The 17,853-nt window shown below is 42.6% G+C and overlaps 1 protein-coding gene across 1 annotated transcript in view; it reads left to right on the top strand.

Moving 5' to 3' along the window:
• Window positions 1–17,853, top strand: part of LOC144720775 (glutamate receptor ionotropic, delta-1-like) — a 97,971-nt gene that overhangs the window by 39,748 nt on the left and 40,370 nt on the right. Inside the window, exon 7 of the mRNA XM_078597801.1 lies at window positions 16,053–16,154. Coding sequence (XP_078453927.1) covers window positions 16,053–16,154 — 102 coding nt within the window. The remainder of the gene's footprint in view (window positions 1–16,052; window positions 16,155–17,853) is intronic.

A 17,853-nucleotide genomic window follows, 5' to 3' on the forward strand; every position in this document is an offset into this window, starting at 1 on the left:
ATCTGTCGCGAGAGTGGTGGGATGGAGGATAGGTAGATCTCTCACTGGCTGGGCGATCTAGAGGCTGGAACTGAAGGCCTACGCAGACGAGCTAACTATTAACTAACACATTTTTTTTTTTTTTTACCAGGTAAGGCCCCCTGAGCTATGTAGCTCTTTTTCAGAAGCTACCTAGCCACAAATGAGAGCTCAACTGAGTGTCTTATCATGTGGAAATTTATAGCAGCCAAATACTCTAAACGCATGTTTCTAAATGTGGAGGGAAAAACCGGAGGAACCGGAGAAAAATCCATGCGACCATGGGGGGAGAGACACGCTAACTCCAAATATACAGGCGTCAGTGTCGGGATCAAACCCATGACCTCCTGTATACCACACGAGGTAGTTAACATCTCGCCACTATGGCACTTATACCAAAAACCTCATAAAACATTACTATTAATCTGTATACGCTGTGCATACTTTGCTGTGCTTGGACAACACAATCTCCATTTTAAAATACACCGATACTACGATTTCAAAATTTCAACAAGGTATGTAACATCTCACCACCGTGGCGCCCCAGCCTGTCACGTGGGGGCCCCTTGTTAATTGGCAACAACAACGAACAAAAAGGCCCCGAAGTGAGGCCCTGTTTTGTTTTAGGTCCCACGGCAAATTGCCCATTATGCCCCACCCCCCCCCCCTGCGGGCTGGCTTTGCTTGCCGGTTCCATGTCTCGATGCTTGCCGTGCCGCCGCAAGGCATCTTATCATCTCACAAACCCTGTCTTTCTGAAGCGGATTCGCGAGTCGGGCAATCCCACGGCATTTCTTTCACGGGCTAGATCAAATTGCGCTTGTGTCATGGCCATGCTCGCCCCATCAGCAATGCATTCACCTGTCATAAATCGGTAACTTTGAAATTCCAACAATGCGTCCCGACTAAGGACCGTTGAAAAGTTGAAAAATAAATTACCCTCAACTACGGTGTTATGATGTTGAAATCTAAGCGGCGTTCATATAAAAGATCTGCTCACACTCTCATTCTGATATGATCTAGCATGAGCGGAGGACGCAGGAGCCTCATTGAGCTGCCAATCAAATTCACCGTTAGCAAATGGCGAAAACACCGCAAATCACTTGACAATCCCGAGCGCTAACCACGAGCGTTACCATGGTCTCACAACATTCGTCTCTGCATGTAATGGGTCTCGCAGGCAGCTTTTCTCGGCAAATATAGACATCACATCAGCACACAGCGGTCTGCTCTAACCCAGCACACCATACATTAGCGCCGGGCAGCTCACTCATTGTTAATGGTAATGTCACTGAAATGCATTATTAAGGAGCCTGTGAGATGCAGACCAACACCCACCACTACATCCCCCGGCCAATGAAAATGTTTGTCTCTGTTGGATTTTAGGTATGCTCTGAAACTGCCATGAACGATCTACCTTTGGTGTTATTTGAAAGCTCACCTATACACATTTGAATTACTCGATTAGTAGATGTGTTCCTCCTGTGGAACGGAGACAATTTTAACCCAAGTGCCCCAATGCAACACTACGTCGTTGTGCGGAATGAATCAAAGTGGATTTCCGAGTGTGAACAACAGCTTAGATTTGCACAGCCTCCAAAGCGAATATTATTATTAACGCAAAAAACTAATACAGTCATAGAAATGAAAAAAAAATAGAAAAGCTTTTGAATCTGCAAAGGGGGGGGGGGGGGGGGTCTGTAAATGTTTGCCTTGAGACGCCCGTTACTTTGAGCTGAGTCAGCACACGGGAGGGAGTGCTTGCCAGAGGAATCTTGCTATGTGTTCAATGCCAAAAGGCAATCGTGTCGAGTCGTGGCACTCGCCTGCCAAGAAAGAGAACGGTCTTGGGATTGTATTACTCATGGTGTAAATGTAATTATGAGTTGAACAATGAACATGCCTTTGTCAATCCACTGCTGGATGAAGGTATATATCCGGGGACCGTATTGGTTACAGGGGTTGTTTGACTGTCACGTCAGCACACTGGCCAGGGTGGGTGGTTAGAGGGGTGAGTCAGGAGTTGTTCAGGCGTCACTCACCACTGATGTTGGCTGTGGCTCGGAATTAAACTCAAGTTGGCAGGTTCATAGCGTAGTTTGCTAACCACTGCGCCACCACTGTACTTTACACAATTGTCCATGTGAGTTATTTCGTCATTATTGTTCACATCCTGATTAAATACTTGACATATCAATGGTTACAATGTCTAAACGTGTTGAAGTGCCTTATATGTCCTGTATTGTCAACTTGACATTTTACCCTATTTTAGTCATTAAGACTCCGGTAGACACACTGACACTGCCATTAAACTAATTTGCAGACAGGATTTCTTTCTTTCTTTCTAGTAGAGCAGTCGGAGTAGACATGGGGTGAGAGAGTGCACAGTTTGAAGAGTCTGGCTAGACAGATGTTGTTGTCTAGTTTTGCTAAGCACCACATTCGATAAAGAGCATCTGACAAGGTTATTGAAGCGTTTTACCAGCTAATTAATTTCAGATTTAATTATGCACAGTTTGCATCGCTTTGATGGAAGAAACAGTAGGTTTTGTTTTTTTGCATTTTGTTAAATGTTGGATGAGTTTAGGAAAGTTTGAATTATTGTCATTGAGGCAAAGTTAGCTGTACTATACTATCTCCTATTAAAACTGTTGGCGACCGAAGGTGCACAAGAAGTTAAACATGCATGCATACTACTCTCGTTCAAACGAGTACCGAGATTATAACTTGAAACCATCTTTATCCTCAGCAATCGGCCATCATTCCTTGTTGCGACACGTCCTGCCCAAGCCCACGCACTTGTATTCACGAAACAAGGATTGGAACGTGTACGATAACAAGTCCACCTAAGCAGATTTAGCGCCGAAACTATCTCACGTGCTGGTGCTTGGCGAATTGTTGCATTGCAGAACCGTGAGAGATGGCGATGGCTTGGGTGGAGGCCCTCATCCAGCAGTCGAATGATCACGGTTGATGGTGAAGATTGTAATTGTATTAAGACTATCGGTAAACAAAAAATATGCTGCAAAGCCAGCAAATGACATCAGCACGAGTTTTGACACCGACATATACATATATCGTGGAGCAAAAACAAAACCCATAAACTGAAGGATCTACGCATGAAAGGTGCCTTACGAATGTAAACGATTGTTTTTAATGTGAGAAATGGTGCCCACTAACGCGCCGTCGTTCAGTGCAGAAATGCGCGCTGTTCGTGTGTGGTGGGGAAAAGGTTGCCGTTGCATGGCCGGCTGTTTAGTATTCTCCGCGACCTGCGGTTCACTCTGAAGGAAGGAGCAGAGAATTTGGTACGTGTGAATGGTGCCCTTTATTAACTGTGTTTGCCGAGGCTCCGGGGAAATGATTTGGTGTCGTCTTGTGAGGGCTTCAACAACATTCTTGTGAAGCAATAAAACACAGCTTTATAAAATATGAACAAATGTGGGCAAAATTTTTGTTGAAGGCTTTGCTTCACAATATAACTAAAATATTCATGTTAATGTCAGGAACAAAAACTTCATTGGAAAGTCGTACGGCTAATCCCTTCCCAATTAAGCAGCGATTCATTAATTTTCAAAGAGAGTCGTAGCCTTTAAAGACGGTGTGAATTAAACACTAAAAAAGTGTTTTCTAGATCCTGGAAACAAGGGCTGGATAAGATGTATCTAAGGACAAAAACGCAACGGTTCTTTAACGTCTTGCTGTGCTCGAGTCCAACAAGACGCACAACTGCTTTTGCTGCTTAGACTTAACGTAAGGGTTCAATTTGTGCACCCTTCGATAAATTACATTCCCAGCCTCCACGTTCACATCATTCTAAACATCCATCCCTCTGCTACTGCTGTATTTATGCTTCCAGGCTTCAGTATAACAAAGCACTGTGTCATGTCAAGGAGGAGTAAGTAGACCACTATTTTTTTCCCAAGTTTTGCATCATTCCATAATGTTGGAACAATGCATAGAGGTTATTAAAGAATGCACTTGAGAATTCATGTTATTAGAATTTACAAATCAATAGAATCAGTTTTGATGCATTCACCTGTCATATTTAAGTCAGAATTGGAGCCCAATTCACGTGTAATTTGCTTTCATGCAGTTCTCCAGCCTCGGCTGGGCAATACCACACAAGCGATTGCACCAAATGTATACAATAATTCCGAGCAAGATTCGTCTGGCAGAATGGGTGGAGGCCCAATCTGCCAAAAAAAAACCTCTCAAAACACAGCCAATTGGTGGGTGTCGGAGTTCCTTAGATAATCCAATCAGAGCGCCTTCCCCTGCCAGTTATACCGAGCCAACCAATCAGCTTCCATTCATCTCGCACACAAGCTCGTGCATGTGAGGGTTGCTCAACACGAAAAGCTCATGCATTTCAGGAACTGTAGCGCTCAGCCACAGGCGGCTTAGGGCCACTTAAAAACAAAGTCGATGATCGCAGAGGCGATGCCCAAGATGAGTGTGAAGACAATGAAGATGACAGCGATGATTACAATTACAATGTCAAGGATGATTTTAATACTTGACGTCGAAACGTTTTCGCAATCGGGCAGAAACTTTCACCATTGTTTACACCGCCCTAACCCCATCCTCAAATCAACTACCTGCCATGGGGGAGGATTATTTGATTAATCATGCCCACATGGATTTCAAGATGTGAAATTGGACTAATTTTATGCTAAAACTGCTGTCATTCTGCCAAAAAGTGGGAATGTGACCCCTTGATATTGTGGCTGTTTAGCCCTCCTTGGGAAAGCAACAATAATGAAACGTTGAGGTTTTTTTTTCTCTGCTAAAAGTGAAACTAATATTCATATTAAGTAAAAATTCACACGTACATCCCACCGTGTGCATTCTTTGTAACGAATAAAGATGTTACACTTTCCTTCATATTCTGCACGTCAACCGCAATCAAAGCCACTATTTCGTACTGTGGGCATTTCAAGTTACACTTCAGTCATTCAAAATCTATGCACTTAAAATTCCAAATACTTGTATGTCACGAGTAACAGATACTGTGAGCACCGTGGCCCTTGCCTTTTACATTCTCGTAACTTTATTGAAACACTCGTCCACATTGATCGAGCATTTAAAGAGATGGCACACTTCCAGACACAAACACACATGGCCTTTTGGTGGGGAAAGAATACAATCGAATTACATATACCCAAGATCACATTTAATGTACAGCTATTGTGTTAAGGTTGCATTAGGTTAGTCCTTTAATAGTTTTGTGCCGTGTATTTAGAATAGCACGCCTTTATACCGCAGTATGTCAAGCAGGTATCTATAGTGCACTTCACACATTTGTAAATAAATATCTTAACATATCGATAAACAAATATTGTCCGTATTTGTGAAATACTCGTGTCTGGGTGGGTTCTTAAAAAGACGTAAGGCGTCCGTAATGTGACGTTACAATCAAATGTGCATGTTTGCACGGTTATTAACACTGCAGGGTGGCACAGTGGCAACACTTGTACATCGCAGCATGGAGTTTGTTTATTCTCTTCCTCTGTTTTGCATGGGTTCCCTCTGGGTTCTCCAGTTTCCTCTCGTATTTAATAACGTAAAATTCCATTGATGTTGGCCGAATGTCCCAAAAAAGAGTCTTTGGGCTCGGTATGGATTTCTCGAGTATGCAAGTAATTATTATCGTATTATAAACGCCACGCTTTGCCTCCAAGCGGAGTCTGTGGACCCGCTGTTAAGAAGCCCTGAAATGTCCCCGTTGAATCGTATCAGCTACCATTAGGATGCCACCTGATTTACTCCGAGCATCTCAGCTACCCACCCGGGCAGAATCCCATAAACTCTTGGCAAAAAATGTACAAACACTGAAACACTCCCATGGGAAATCATGGCAATGGGAGAAGCATGATTGACACTGTGCCGATTTCCCACGCTAATTTGCGCCTTCCCCCTGCGAGGCACTGTGCGTCCACATTCTTCCCGCTGCGCAACCTCTTCGCTCTCCCTGTGCAACATTAACATACCGTGCGTGTAGATGCTTTCACGCGGGGCACATTGGAGCTCCTCGTCGGCAACAGTCACCCAGGAATACACTTCACAGCCGAGATATAATAAATACATCACCGCTCACCTTCCGCAGGGATTCTCCGTCAGGGATCCTCCGACGTACGGCACTAAATATCCCTCCAGGTTCCTGAAGTGTGTTGCGGATTTTTTTTGCATTCGTTCTTTCACGCGTGCAAGTGAGGGGAATGCAAGAGTAAAAAAGACAAAATACATCCCTCTTTGTTGAGGCACGTTTGTATGTTTCGTCCCAAAGTCATATTTTCTGGAAAAATCTTGCCCAAATAGTCACGACACGAGTGTGCGGTTGTTATTGAAGGAGCGTGTGCAATTGCCGCGCACGTGGAAGTATTTTTTTTCAAGGATCAAGATTTCTCTCTCTGATATCTCAAGAGATGAATGTCCTTGAATGAATTGAATACGACTTACATCCGTCTAAACAGCTGCAAGGTAATATTGTATGCTAGTGTAGTGTCTGTCATTGCAAAGGCTCACCCTGCTGTCGCGTGTCAAGTCGCTGAAACGGAGTCATAGTCAAGATGTGAACCAAATTATTGTTCAGCTCATGATGAATCTGCATGGACGAAATAACACATGATGGGCTTTTTTTCGGCGTACTTTCATTAACCACACAATGACTTGAGTGGCCTGGAGGAGCCTTCACGGACCCTTACCCATCCTTTCTTTCACCAAAGTTCACCGCATGCCAATACCATGTTCAACCTAATTGTGTTCTTGCACAGAACGAAGAGGAAAACTTAAATTATCAGGGGATATTAAGGGATTCTCATGGAATTACGATGAGGAACCCCTAAATTGCATCAATATACTGAGGATTAGATGCATTTAAGTGTCAGAAGTTTGGCAATCACTTGGTATGAATATAGAAATTGGAGAACGATTTAATTTTATTAAAACCCAAAGGTTATGCGGAAGGATGTTCTCTAATACCCACGAATGGTAATCTCCCTGACTTTCTGCTTTAATCACACGGCAGGCAGGCTTCTCACCGACGACGCGTTATTCACGCGTGGACCTTACATTTGTGCATGAAATCGGATTCATTTGGTCCCCAGGTTAAATGTATACTTATGTTTTTTTTAAGTTGTATTTCCGTGCATCGCATGCAACATTTGTTATTCTGCACAACTGCCATTCGGAACTATCAGCCTTTAATTTGTCCCCATTCTTTTTGTTGCCTCTTGGACAGCCCTTTTAATGGGTCATCCCAGCTCTGGACATTCATCACCTTTTAACTCTGATGATCTATATTTACTTTTGCCCCATTTTGCCCAAAAGTTATCGAGCCTCGTAGCCAATAGATTAAACATGTTTAAAACCTGTCACGTTTCTAGATTCACTCAAATGTTTCGTAGACTGTGTAAAACTTTCCCATTACCATATATATGGGATGCAAGGAAGATATGCCACAGAGGGTGGCTGCCTAAATCGCAACAGATGCACACTGTGATGCGTGCAAGCTGAAGAAGCTATTATTGCTATTGAAGGAGGTTTTCTTTTTTATTAATCAGATATATTTAAAATGTTGTTGTCATTTTTGCTATTTATACTGTGCCAGAGGCATTGAAACATGCTAATTTAGCCACAACACATGAAGTAATGATGCACACAAATAAAATGACACGAACTAATATAGCACATTACATGCTTCCACTGGGAGACTTTAAGACGGAATAATAACATAGCTCTCACTTGAAGACGATTGCTTGTGTTGCGATCGAAACGTCGCGATATTTTTATTATTATTTTTCTATCTACGTGACTTTACCGAAAAACCCATAGAATATAAAATATAGAACACCTAAATGTATAATTTGGAGATACATATTAGTGTAAGATACTCGTAGTTGCTAATACATAGTTGACCATCGGCTTGATGAACAAAAAGCTTTTAAAACGTTTGTTTTAATCTTATCAATTTATTACATGAAACGTATTCCCTTTGACAATAGCTGTGAACCCGTGACACACGTCAGATGCACTGTGCACGTAGGCACGTAGTGTAAGACGCCTCTGATGAGCTCAATAAAAACACTTTAGATGCAATTAATTCATAATTGGCAGCTCTTTGTCAATCCACTGCTGGATGAAGGCCTCCCCTATGCTGTGACGGTCATGGCGGTTATTTGTCCATACTTCACTGTGAACGGTAGCATAATGATACATATTCACTAAAATTAGGGGGCGCAAGGTTAATAATTTGCAAATCCTCCATATCTAAAACAAAAAATTAGCGGAATGGTCGCAAGGAAAGAGCCCGTTACCAAGCGTACAATTTTTATGGAATAGGTTTTAATTTGTCTTTGGACCAACCAAACAAAGAAACCCGTGTTGCAATGAACTCGTAAAATTCACTCGGGAGTGTTTTTTTTTATTCCGATGAATGAGGGGATGGGGGGGGGTTAACTCGACGCACCGCAACTCCGTCCGCCATCCCCGCTTCCACACGCGCCTCGCGGGTGTCCCCAAGACAGCCCCCGCCAGCCGGCGCACCGTCAGCTATCATCACCGTTGAGCTTGTTTGTTTTTTGCCCACAGCCACAGGCGTTGTAAAGATAGCTAAAATAAAAAGCATCCGCCGTAATGAGGTTCAATTTAGCTTCAATAGAATGTTTGCACATTTTGTATTATTCTGTATAATAAGTTATGGATGGATTACTTTTTGCTGTTGTTGTATTAGGCACGGAGACGAACTCATTTTGTAACACTTGGCAAAAAAGTAACATTACGATGATTCTGTACAATTTCAAAGTTAAAGTATGTCATCTGCAGGTCAGCAAACTAATACCAAAAAAAAACTAAATATTAAAACCGAGAATAGAGTAAGAACGATGGAGTTGATTAAATGTAGCCTCTCTGGGTGACATTCAACTCCCAAATGAAAACTTGAGTTGAAATCTTGACGTCGGGGCCACTATCGCGTTATTCGTCCAGGTTTAACATAATCAGTACTCATTCATGAGACGTCAATCATCTGTGTATTCAGGCCCTTGTTTAGCATGTTAGGGTGCCAGTAAAGAAAATCTAGTTTTTTATTCTCAGGGTCTACGCCGCCAGATTGTATTCATCGCCTATTAAACTGAAGCACTGTAACTTTTAAAGGCAATCAACTCCATATTTTCCCGGTTGCTCAGCAGAGTTGAATGACGTGTTGCAGTCAATACACAGAGTCAGAGTGTATGCAGGGCCACAGGTGCAGGGAAGAAGTTGAGAGGATCCCAAGCAACATCCCGAGCAACCTGTAAATACTGACAGAGTAGAGTGGCATCCTCATCGGGTGACCTTTACACAAAAAGTAACAAATTGAATTGAGTGGGTTTGATCCAAGGAAACTGAAACTTCACTTTTCCACATGCACAAAGTGGCACTCTAAATATCTCTCGCTTTCCACATTTATTTTGTGGTCTCAGATTATTTGTTCCCTTTTTGCTGCTATGTATTATATCAACCAACTTTCAATGCGATATCCATTACTTTACTAGTTATGGCGTATAATTGAAAGTGTTAACATACCTTTAATAATGTTGCTCCTGTAGGCATTTTTATATTGTATTCGTGTTCGTGTAAATTTGGCTGCAACCTAACGTAGATTTTGCATGTCATCTATCTTGGTTTGGTCTGCAATTAGCTTTGCCATCTCTTTCATTTAGTTAATGTGCAATAGCCTGTGGTGGCTTCCTGTGTTCAATATGTTGACGACTTCACTAATATTGAGCCTGCCTGTTAGAATCAAGTACATTTTATTTATTATTTCACCGTTTTAGTTCATCTTCCTTCATTTTACTTTAACACGTAGGCTTTCGCGACCAATATCATCCATAATAGAGTTTGTTTTGGGTTAGATCGCGTAAATATATAAATGTGTCGTTACAACCCACCACCACTCGACACAGCCAACTAGTAAGGGTTGTCACGTAAACAGAACGTGCCAATTCGTCACTAGTACAGCACATCAGTGTGTTGGAGAGCCAAGCCACAACATTTATAATATGAGTAAGACGTTTCACCAGCAATTACAACTAGCTTCATCAGGCGACAGCCAGATTTGTGGAGAAGTCCACCTGTTTCGTTCCTTATATAGAGGCGTAAATGTGGTGACCACACTTCTGCGTTCTTGCACAAAGTGGGTGGGGGGATTACTGAGTAAACGTACATTATGCATGTACATTATGCGAGCCCTTTGATCTTGTCCTTCCTGTCTATTGTGTGTATTAAAATAGCCCTACCAACGGTATTCCCTATTGAAATATGCTGCCCTTTATAGGCAAGCATTTAAACAATGTATTATTTGATTATTCACTTCCACGTAGCACTAAGGCAGTAGCTATCCGAACGGTTAAAATAATTTATATTTCTTTAATTTTCTATAGATTATCTAATTAGTCTTGGCCAGGAGTAGCATGTTTTGCACAGAACTTCAACATTATCAAAATCAATTGAGTGTCTTTGTTGGCACGTGTGTTCTGCCACTGCCGACAGTTGTATTTGGGAGAATTTAATCTTTTTCTGATATTCTTTTAGTCTCGTGCTGATCATTCGTCCTGTTCTCCCAACATAACATTTACCACACGTGCAGTTAATCATGTACACACCTTCTGTTGATTGCTTCAGTAATACATCTTTTGTACCAGATATTAATTTCTGTATTTTATGTACCGTGCCAAATCTGACTCGGATGTTTTGTTTTTTCCAAACATCTGGCTAGTTTATCAGTTACTCCCGCAATGTACAGTGATTGATCGTTTTTATTACTTGGGCAGTTTCAATGCTCATGTTATTTGATTTGGTTTTGGTATTCAATGCCCAGTTGATTTGTACATCATTGTAACCGTTCATTTGCAGCGCTTCTTTAACATGTTGAATTTCACTTCTCAGACTGTCACCATCTGACACTTTCTTAGCTCGATGAATGAGCGTCTTGATAAGAGCAAATTTCTGTGCAGGGTGATGGTGTGACTCTCCCAAATGCAACTGTCAGCAGTAGGAGAACACGCGTGCCAACAAAGACACTTAATTGATTTTGATAATGTTGAAGTTATGTGCAAAACTAGCTACTACTGGCAAAGACTAATTAGAGAATATATCGAAATTGAAAGAAATAAAAATAATTTTAACCGTTCAGATAGCTACCGCCTTAGTGCTGCTTGGAAGCGAATCATCAAATAATACATTATTTAAATGCATGCCTATAAAGGGCAGCATTCTTCAAAAGGGATTACCGTTGGTACGGCTATTTTAATACACACAATAGACAGGAAGGACACGATCAAAGGGCTCGCATACTGCACATGCATAATGTACGTTGCCTCACTAATCCCCCCGCCAACCACTTTGCTCAAGAGCGCAGGAGCGTGGTCACCACATCTATGCCTCTGTATAAGGAACGAAACAGGTGGGCTTCTCCACAAATCTGGCTGTCGCCTGATCAAGCTAGTTGTAATTACTGGCGAAAAGTCGTACTCAGATTGTAAATGTTGTGGCATGGTTCTCCAACACACCGGTGTGCTGTACTAGTGACAAATTGGCCACGTTCTGTTTACGTGACAACCCTTACTAGTTGGCTGTCGGGTGGTGGCGGGATTTAACGACACATTAATATTTTTACGAGATCTAACCCAAAAAAACCCCTATATTTATTCATTTCCTCCTATTTTTAAAAAAAAAGGGTCTTTATCATTTCCACGTTTGCTGGCTGTATAATTTCTGTATAATTTCCTCGCTCCTATGCCAAACGTTCATTCTCCTGCCTGTACCTTACACGGTACCTGCTTTTGTATTAAAGTCACCGATAATGATCACGCTTCTTATTTTGTATGGAGTTTGAAAACAGCAGCAGCATGCTACAATTCTACTTATTATATTGTTAGCCATTCCACGGCATCTGGGGTAGCTGAGTGGAGTGAGTCCACTTGTTCCACTAAGATGCGTGTGTTGCATTAGGCAGTCGTCATCAGTGATGCGCTTGATGGTTTGCACCTCACCAAATTCGCACTTTGGTGAGTTCTTGATCTTCCATCTATGGACAAAATATCCACCCACACATTCCATGCTGAAATGCACGTTACGCTCAAGGGGCAGACCTGCGATTCCTCGCTGACGCCACTGTAGTGGGTATTTTGCCTACTCTTCCATGCTGGGCAGACGTCTCAGTAAAGGTGTGAGTACCCACACTTTTCTCCACCACACGCAAACGTCCCATTAACGAATCATTCGATTAGCAGGTACTAAACCAACTACTCAATTAGAAGTTGATTAATTTCGTCAATTGATTATTTCGGATGTCAGTTTGTATGTATATATGTTGAACTTCTTTTGCACCGTACGTAGCCAACCGCACTAGCAGTTGGCATCCTATGGAGAGATTGGCCACGCGTTAGGCCTGTGGAGCTTCTACTGGCAATTCAGGGCCTCCAGTCGAGATGTTATAGCCCTTTATTCATCGGCGCATAAAGACGCCGAGTTTGACTTGCGAATCGTGTGGAATGCACACCACAACATGGAGGTCTTAATTTAAGAAAGACGTGCTTCAAAAAAAATAATGGGGAAGTAGTTGAATTTCCTGTCTACGTTCATAAACTTGTGCAATAATGCGCATTTGTTCGCAGACTACCTCCTTATTTGAAATGTAGACGCAGGTGTTGCTGGGAGATGTGTCTGCTGCGCTGCTCGTTAAGTGGGTGAGCATTATTGATGACACTTGGCCGACAGTGCATGTTAGAGAATGCCAAGGAAGATTACGTCAATATCTTACTTTTCAATGGTTTATTTCCCTTAACAGGCTTGGGTTTTGTTTGCCTGGCGCAAACATGGACTGTCAAACGGCGGGATCATACGTTAGTCTCTTCACAATTATTTTAGAGCTCAACTCATTTGGCATTGACAGAGCATGTATTAACATTGCGACTTCATTGTAGACTCTCCGACGTGAAAGCCTCACCACAAGGCAGCGACCGCATTGCGCAGAAGCTCAATGCATTGCTAGAATAACAACAAAAACAGTCCTCAATACATTGGTCAATAACACTGCCCTTAAAGGGAAATATATATGAATGAGATAATATTTCGAGAATGCATGGCCCTCGTTCACAACACGTAGATAAGGGCATAGATGTAGAGTGAATGCATCGCTATAATCCATTTGTACGCCATTGTGATGATAAACCCAGACAGTGTTCGTAATTGCCATGCCAGTGTTTCATAATGAGGAATTTCATTGTTGGTATTGCTGTTGTTGCTGCTGCTGCTGTTGTTGATCACAGTAATGGAAATGGTGGTCAGTGAAATGGTGGCTTGTAGATGCTAAATTGAACTTTGTGCGTGAATACAAATGCAACTTCAGTCTTTCCCCCCACCCAACCCATCCCCGCATTGTTTCTGCGGTTTAGCCTTCACCTGATTCCATCAATATATTCAGCAAGATTATTAATCATTATTTGCCAGAGCCATGTTGCGTGAGCTGAATGTGTAGGGCCGATTACAAACGTAGCATTATGGCTGACAGCCTGCTGTCTCTTGGAGAGAGTGGCTGCTCGTTACCACATTATTTAGCTGTCTGTCCACATGTCACGCGGTGGTATATATGCCTCTTTTATAGCCAGGTATAGCCGGGGTAATAATAGCACGCTCTGTCTCAATGGCGCATCACCAGCATTCACGACTGGAGTCCATGAAAATACCAGCGATGATCAGAAAAGCAGTTGGAAACTGTACACACACAGAACGAATAACGCCGGTTCTAACTGATCATTATTTTTTATAGAATAACACAAAAAGGGTTTTAAAAAAAGTGCAGCCATGCAATTACTTGCCAAATTGCCGGTAGCAAGGCCTTGGCCAGAGGGCTCTGGAGAGCCCCTCGAGAAAAATAGCTTGGTCTTCTCTTCCACACCGCCAGACATCTAGGTAAGGTGGGAATACTCACACTTTATCGTACTGCGGTGTTGCCATTGATCGGGTGGACAGAGGCAAGGGGGAGAAGGGATTTAAGAAATAAACTGCCTCACCTACAGCTTGAAACGACAGTGTACTGACCATTAACACCATTGCAGCATCCCCACTCTCATGGAAAGTGGAATTCTAAATGTACCTGATGGAGTTGAACAATTATGTGCATTGAATGCCTTAGCCGTTTTCCACTGTTACAGACATTTTTTATTTAGTCTAGTCTCTGAGGAGGGCCAATGAAAGAAAACAAGAAAAAAAGGGTTTTGCGTCGTCGATAAACTGGCAAAATAATTATTATAATCGTGCATATAAGTTATATCTATTTTTGTGCGTGTTTTCTATTAACATAAAACATGTGCCTGTGTGTGCGTTTGTGTACACTTTTACATGACATTCACCCAAGTTTAAACCATCGCTCCACTGAATTTGCAGGCTTTGATCTATTATTGTGGAGCCACTGGTCTTGCTTCCATTTTACATCAACTTATCAAAGGAAGTAATCAATACCATTTTACACAAGCATAAGCCGTGAAATGTGAAATGTCACTTTTATTTAAAATGAGAACTAAACACTTCAACAAAAATGCAAATAACCCAGTTTTTCTTGCTATAGTGCACATTTTAGTGGTGTATGTATCTGTGTGTGTGAAGTGGGGAACGGTAGTGTAGTGGTTGCATGCTGCCCTACGAACCTGCCGTCCCGAGTTCGATTCCTCACGGCCAACAGCAGTGACGATTATCTGAACCGGTCCTGGGCCACCCCTAGGCCAACTCAGCCTCAAATGAGTATTGAGTGCAATGTCTAAACATTTCCACGAGGGAGACAAAGGCGGCCGGGTGTGGTGCTGGCCACCCACCCCCTCGTGTACCATTTTGACCTTCATAGGTGTTGACAGCACTTGCCCCAACAGTTTGTTGAAGGCTATAGGGGAATCTTTGTCTTTGTGAAGTGGGGGCACTGTTGTTAGCGCACTTTGCTACAAAACTGGCGACCAGAGTTCGATTCCTGCTCGCAGCCGATCTCAGTGACATATATCTTAACTGGTCCTGAGCAACATCTGGATTGACTCAATTGAGGTCCTGGTGTTGTATGTGTAGTGTCGTCTGTGCGTGCGTGCGGGTGGCGTGCATCACACACAAAGTCAGGTGCAGGAGGCACCGCTCTGCCCTCTTTATTCGTTGTTTTTGCCGAGCTTACGCCACCACTCGGGCCCCCTCTCTCTCCCACACACGACCCCGCTGCCGCGTGCCCTGTCCGCGTTGCACCGACAGCGTCGACCGAGACAGCCAAGTATCTTTGAGAGAGAGCTAGAACGTGAACTGTAAGTTCAGATCTGTGTTGCAGTTGCAGCTGCTGTCCAACAGTCAGCGCGATGTCACTACATCTATAAAAATGTTGGCCACCCAACATGTTAACAGATGCAATAGGTGCTGAAGGCTACATGATAGATCTTTATAGTTTCTGCACTGCACTATGAACCCAGGAAACTGGATTTGATTGCTCATTCCTAACGAGCAGTATACGAACTGGTTCTGGTCTTCCGTGAGGTCAATTCAGCCTTGAATTAATGCGTCAACATCAACCACATGACCCCGTTTTTCGCCAATGAGCGAGAAGGGTTAGTTGGTACCACGTGCAGTGACAAATACTACCCGTATCAACTACATTGGCAAATGTCCACTGCTTGCATGAAGCTTTGCATACATACTGTGTGATTTACAAGACTCGTGTTTATAATACCTGTCAAACGTGCAACACATACTCTTGTTTCATTACCTTTTTAATTACCTTTTTAATTACCTTTTCCCCAAATGCAGTTACCATAGTGGACTTGCTATCTATCATACGTGTGCGTGAATTAAAATGCCTCAAGAAAATCACTGTTAGCATGTGCCACCCATTTTTTAGGGGCCAATAGCTCAAGGACTATGCATGTGGTGAACTGTAACACGCTCGCCATCGTCAATAGCCTGTACGACTGTGCAAAGAATCTCTGTCTCTATGTGAGCTCTTTGTATTCTCTTGCCTGTTGCAGCTCGCAGTGTGGGACCCGGTGCGAGGACTCAATGGCACTTTGCGAGACCGTCGCCTCGAGAACAACATGAATGGCATTTCCCTGCGTGTCATCGCTGTGCTGGTGAGTCACGTATAAATGGAGGACCCAAAGTGCACTTCATCAGTACCCCATTAACGTACATGGATTTTACCATTCATTTGCTGCAGTTGGTTTCGATTTCAAATCCTGGTACGGGGTTGACTCAGCCCATGATCCCTCTGGGATCGATACAATTAATTGTCCTATACAGAGACTAGCCCCCAGCATGGAAACGTGGAGTTTCCACCACTGGATCAAGGCTCTTAATAGTTGAGTAACGTCTCAATGCTCATTTTGAGCACGAAATAACTTTGATAATTTATCGTGTAGGTTCGTTTACATTTGGCCTCTGTATGTTCCCTGGAACAAGATTTAAGTTGTTTAAAAAAAATAATTGACAGCGGACGAAAGCACGTCCTCCAAACTGCGACGCACGAGAGTTCTTGACCCGGCCGTTGTGCCCATCAGGGGGGGGGAGGGAGCCTTTCCGGCATCGTCCAGTGAAGTCGGCGGTCTAGTGAGAGGTGTGTCGTCCTGAAGGACCCTTGTCTGGGTCGCGAACACGTATTTGCATTCATTCAGAGAGCAGCTCCGTTCATTGAGTAAAGGTTAACAAATCGTGTTCGCAAATGGAAGTTTTGACTTCGGCAACAGTTGACACAGGAATTGATTTACAGACATATTTGACTGTGACTGCTCTACAATACGGGGCTGGGTATATTGATAGGCAACTTAGCGATAAGCGCACTTTACAGCTGAAGCAATTTACATGAATTCAACGGTTTAGATTCACCCAGCGATGCCTGCATGGATTTCTTTTAAAGCACGGCGTCTGCTCCAAAGCATATTGTGCGAACCTGTGACACAATTGACAACAGTAACGCTTTCCGCGCCTATGTAACAGCGCAAATAATTACGAGTTTTAAAATGTGTCCAGGAAAGGAAAACCACATCACACTAGGCTCCAACGTGATTTAATAAGGGACATGCCACTATTCTTGGTTCTTTTGGTAAAGTCACGTAGAAGGGAAATAATAAAATAATAAAAACAAAACTATCAAATTCTCACGACGTTTCGATTGCAACACCAGCAATCACCATCAGGTGTGAAAACCACAGCAAGAAAATGTTCTGCTTGTGTTGCAATCGAAACGTCGTGAGAATTGTATCGTTTATTTTTTATTATTTTATTATTTCCCTTCTACGTGACTTTACCGAAAGAAGCAATAATATGAATCCCTGCAGTCACGAACGCTTTAAATCGAAATTGAACATGCCACTGTTAATAATAATAATAGCTATGATGTCATGTTTATATGCAGAAAGGCTTCACTGAGTCTCACGGCTCTTGTTCAGGAGGGTTCTGCATTGGTATCTTTAGCATACTGGTGAATACAACTCAAAAAGTCCCACATAGATGGTTAAGTAGGCGTTGCTGTGTCCAAAATGTGCTTGATGAAGCGGCGCTCACCTCTAAAGTGTGGGATCACGGCTGTGCACCATCACACCCAGCTGCAACCAATGGAGCACCACGTTACATGTGAATATGCACATGCTCAGATATTGTTCTTTGTGCATACATTAGTCATCAAGTTCCTATATGTTATATGTAAAAAAAAATCTACCTAAAGATATATCACGAAAGTATATAATCAAGAGGATTTAATTTGAACTGATCTAAAGATATGTTAAAAATGTATCTGCATTGTGAAATTCGTTTTATTATAATTATAAACCAATT

Source organism: Lampetra planeri, chromosome 9, assembly GCF_965212315.1.
Source record: "Lampetra planeri chromosome 9, kcLamPlan1.2.h2, whole genome shotgun sequence".
Taxonomy (NCBI): Eukaryota; Metazoa; Chordata; class Hyperoartia; order Petromyzontiformes; family Petromyzontidae; genus Lampetra; species Lampetra planeri.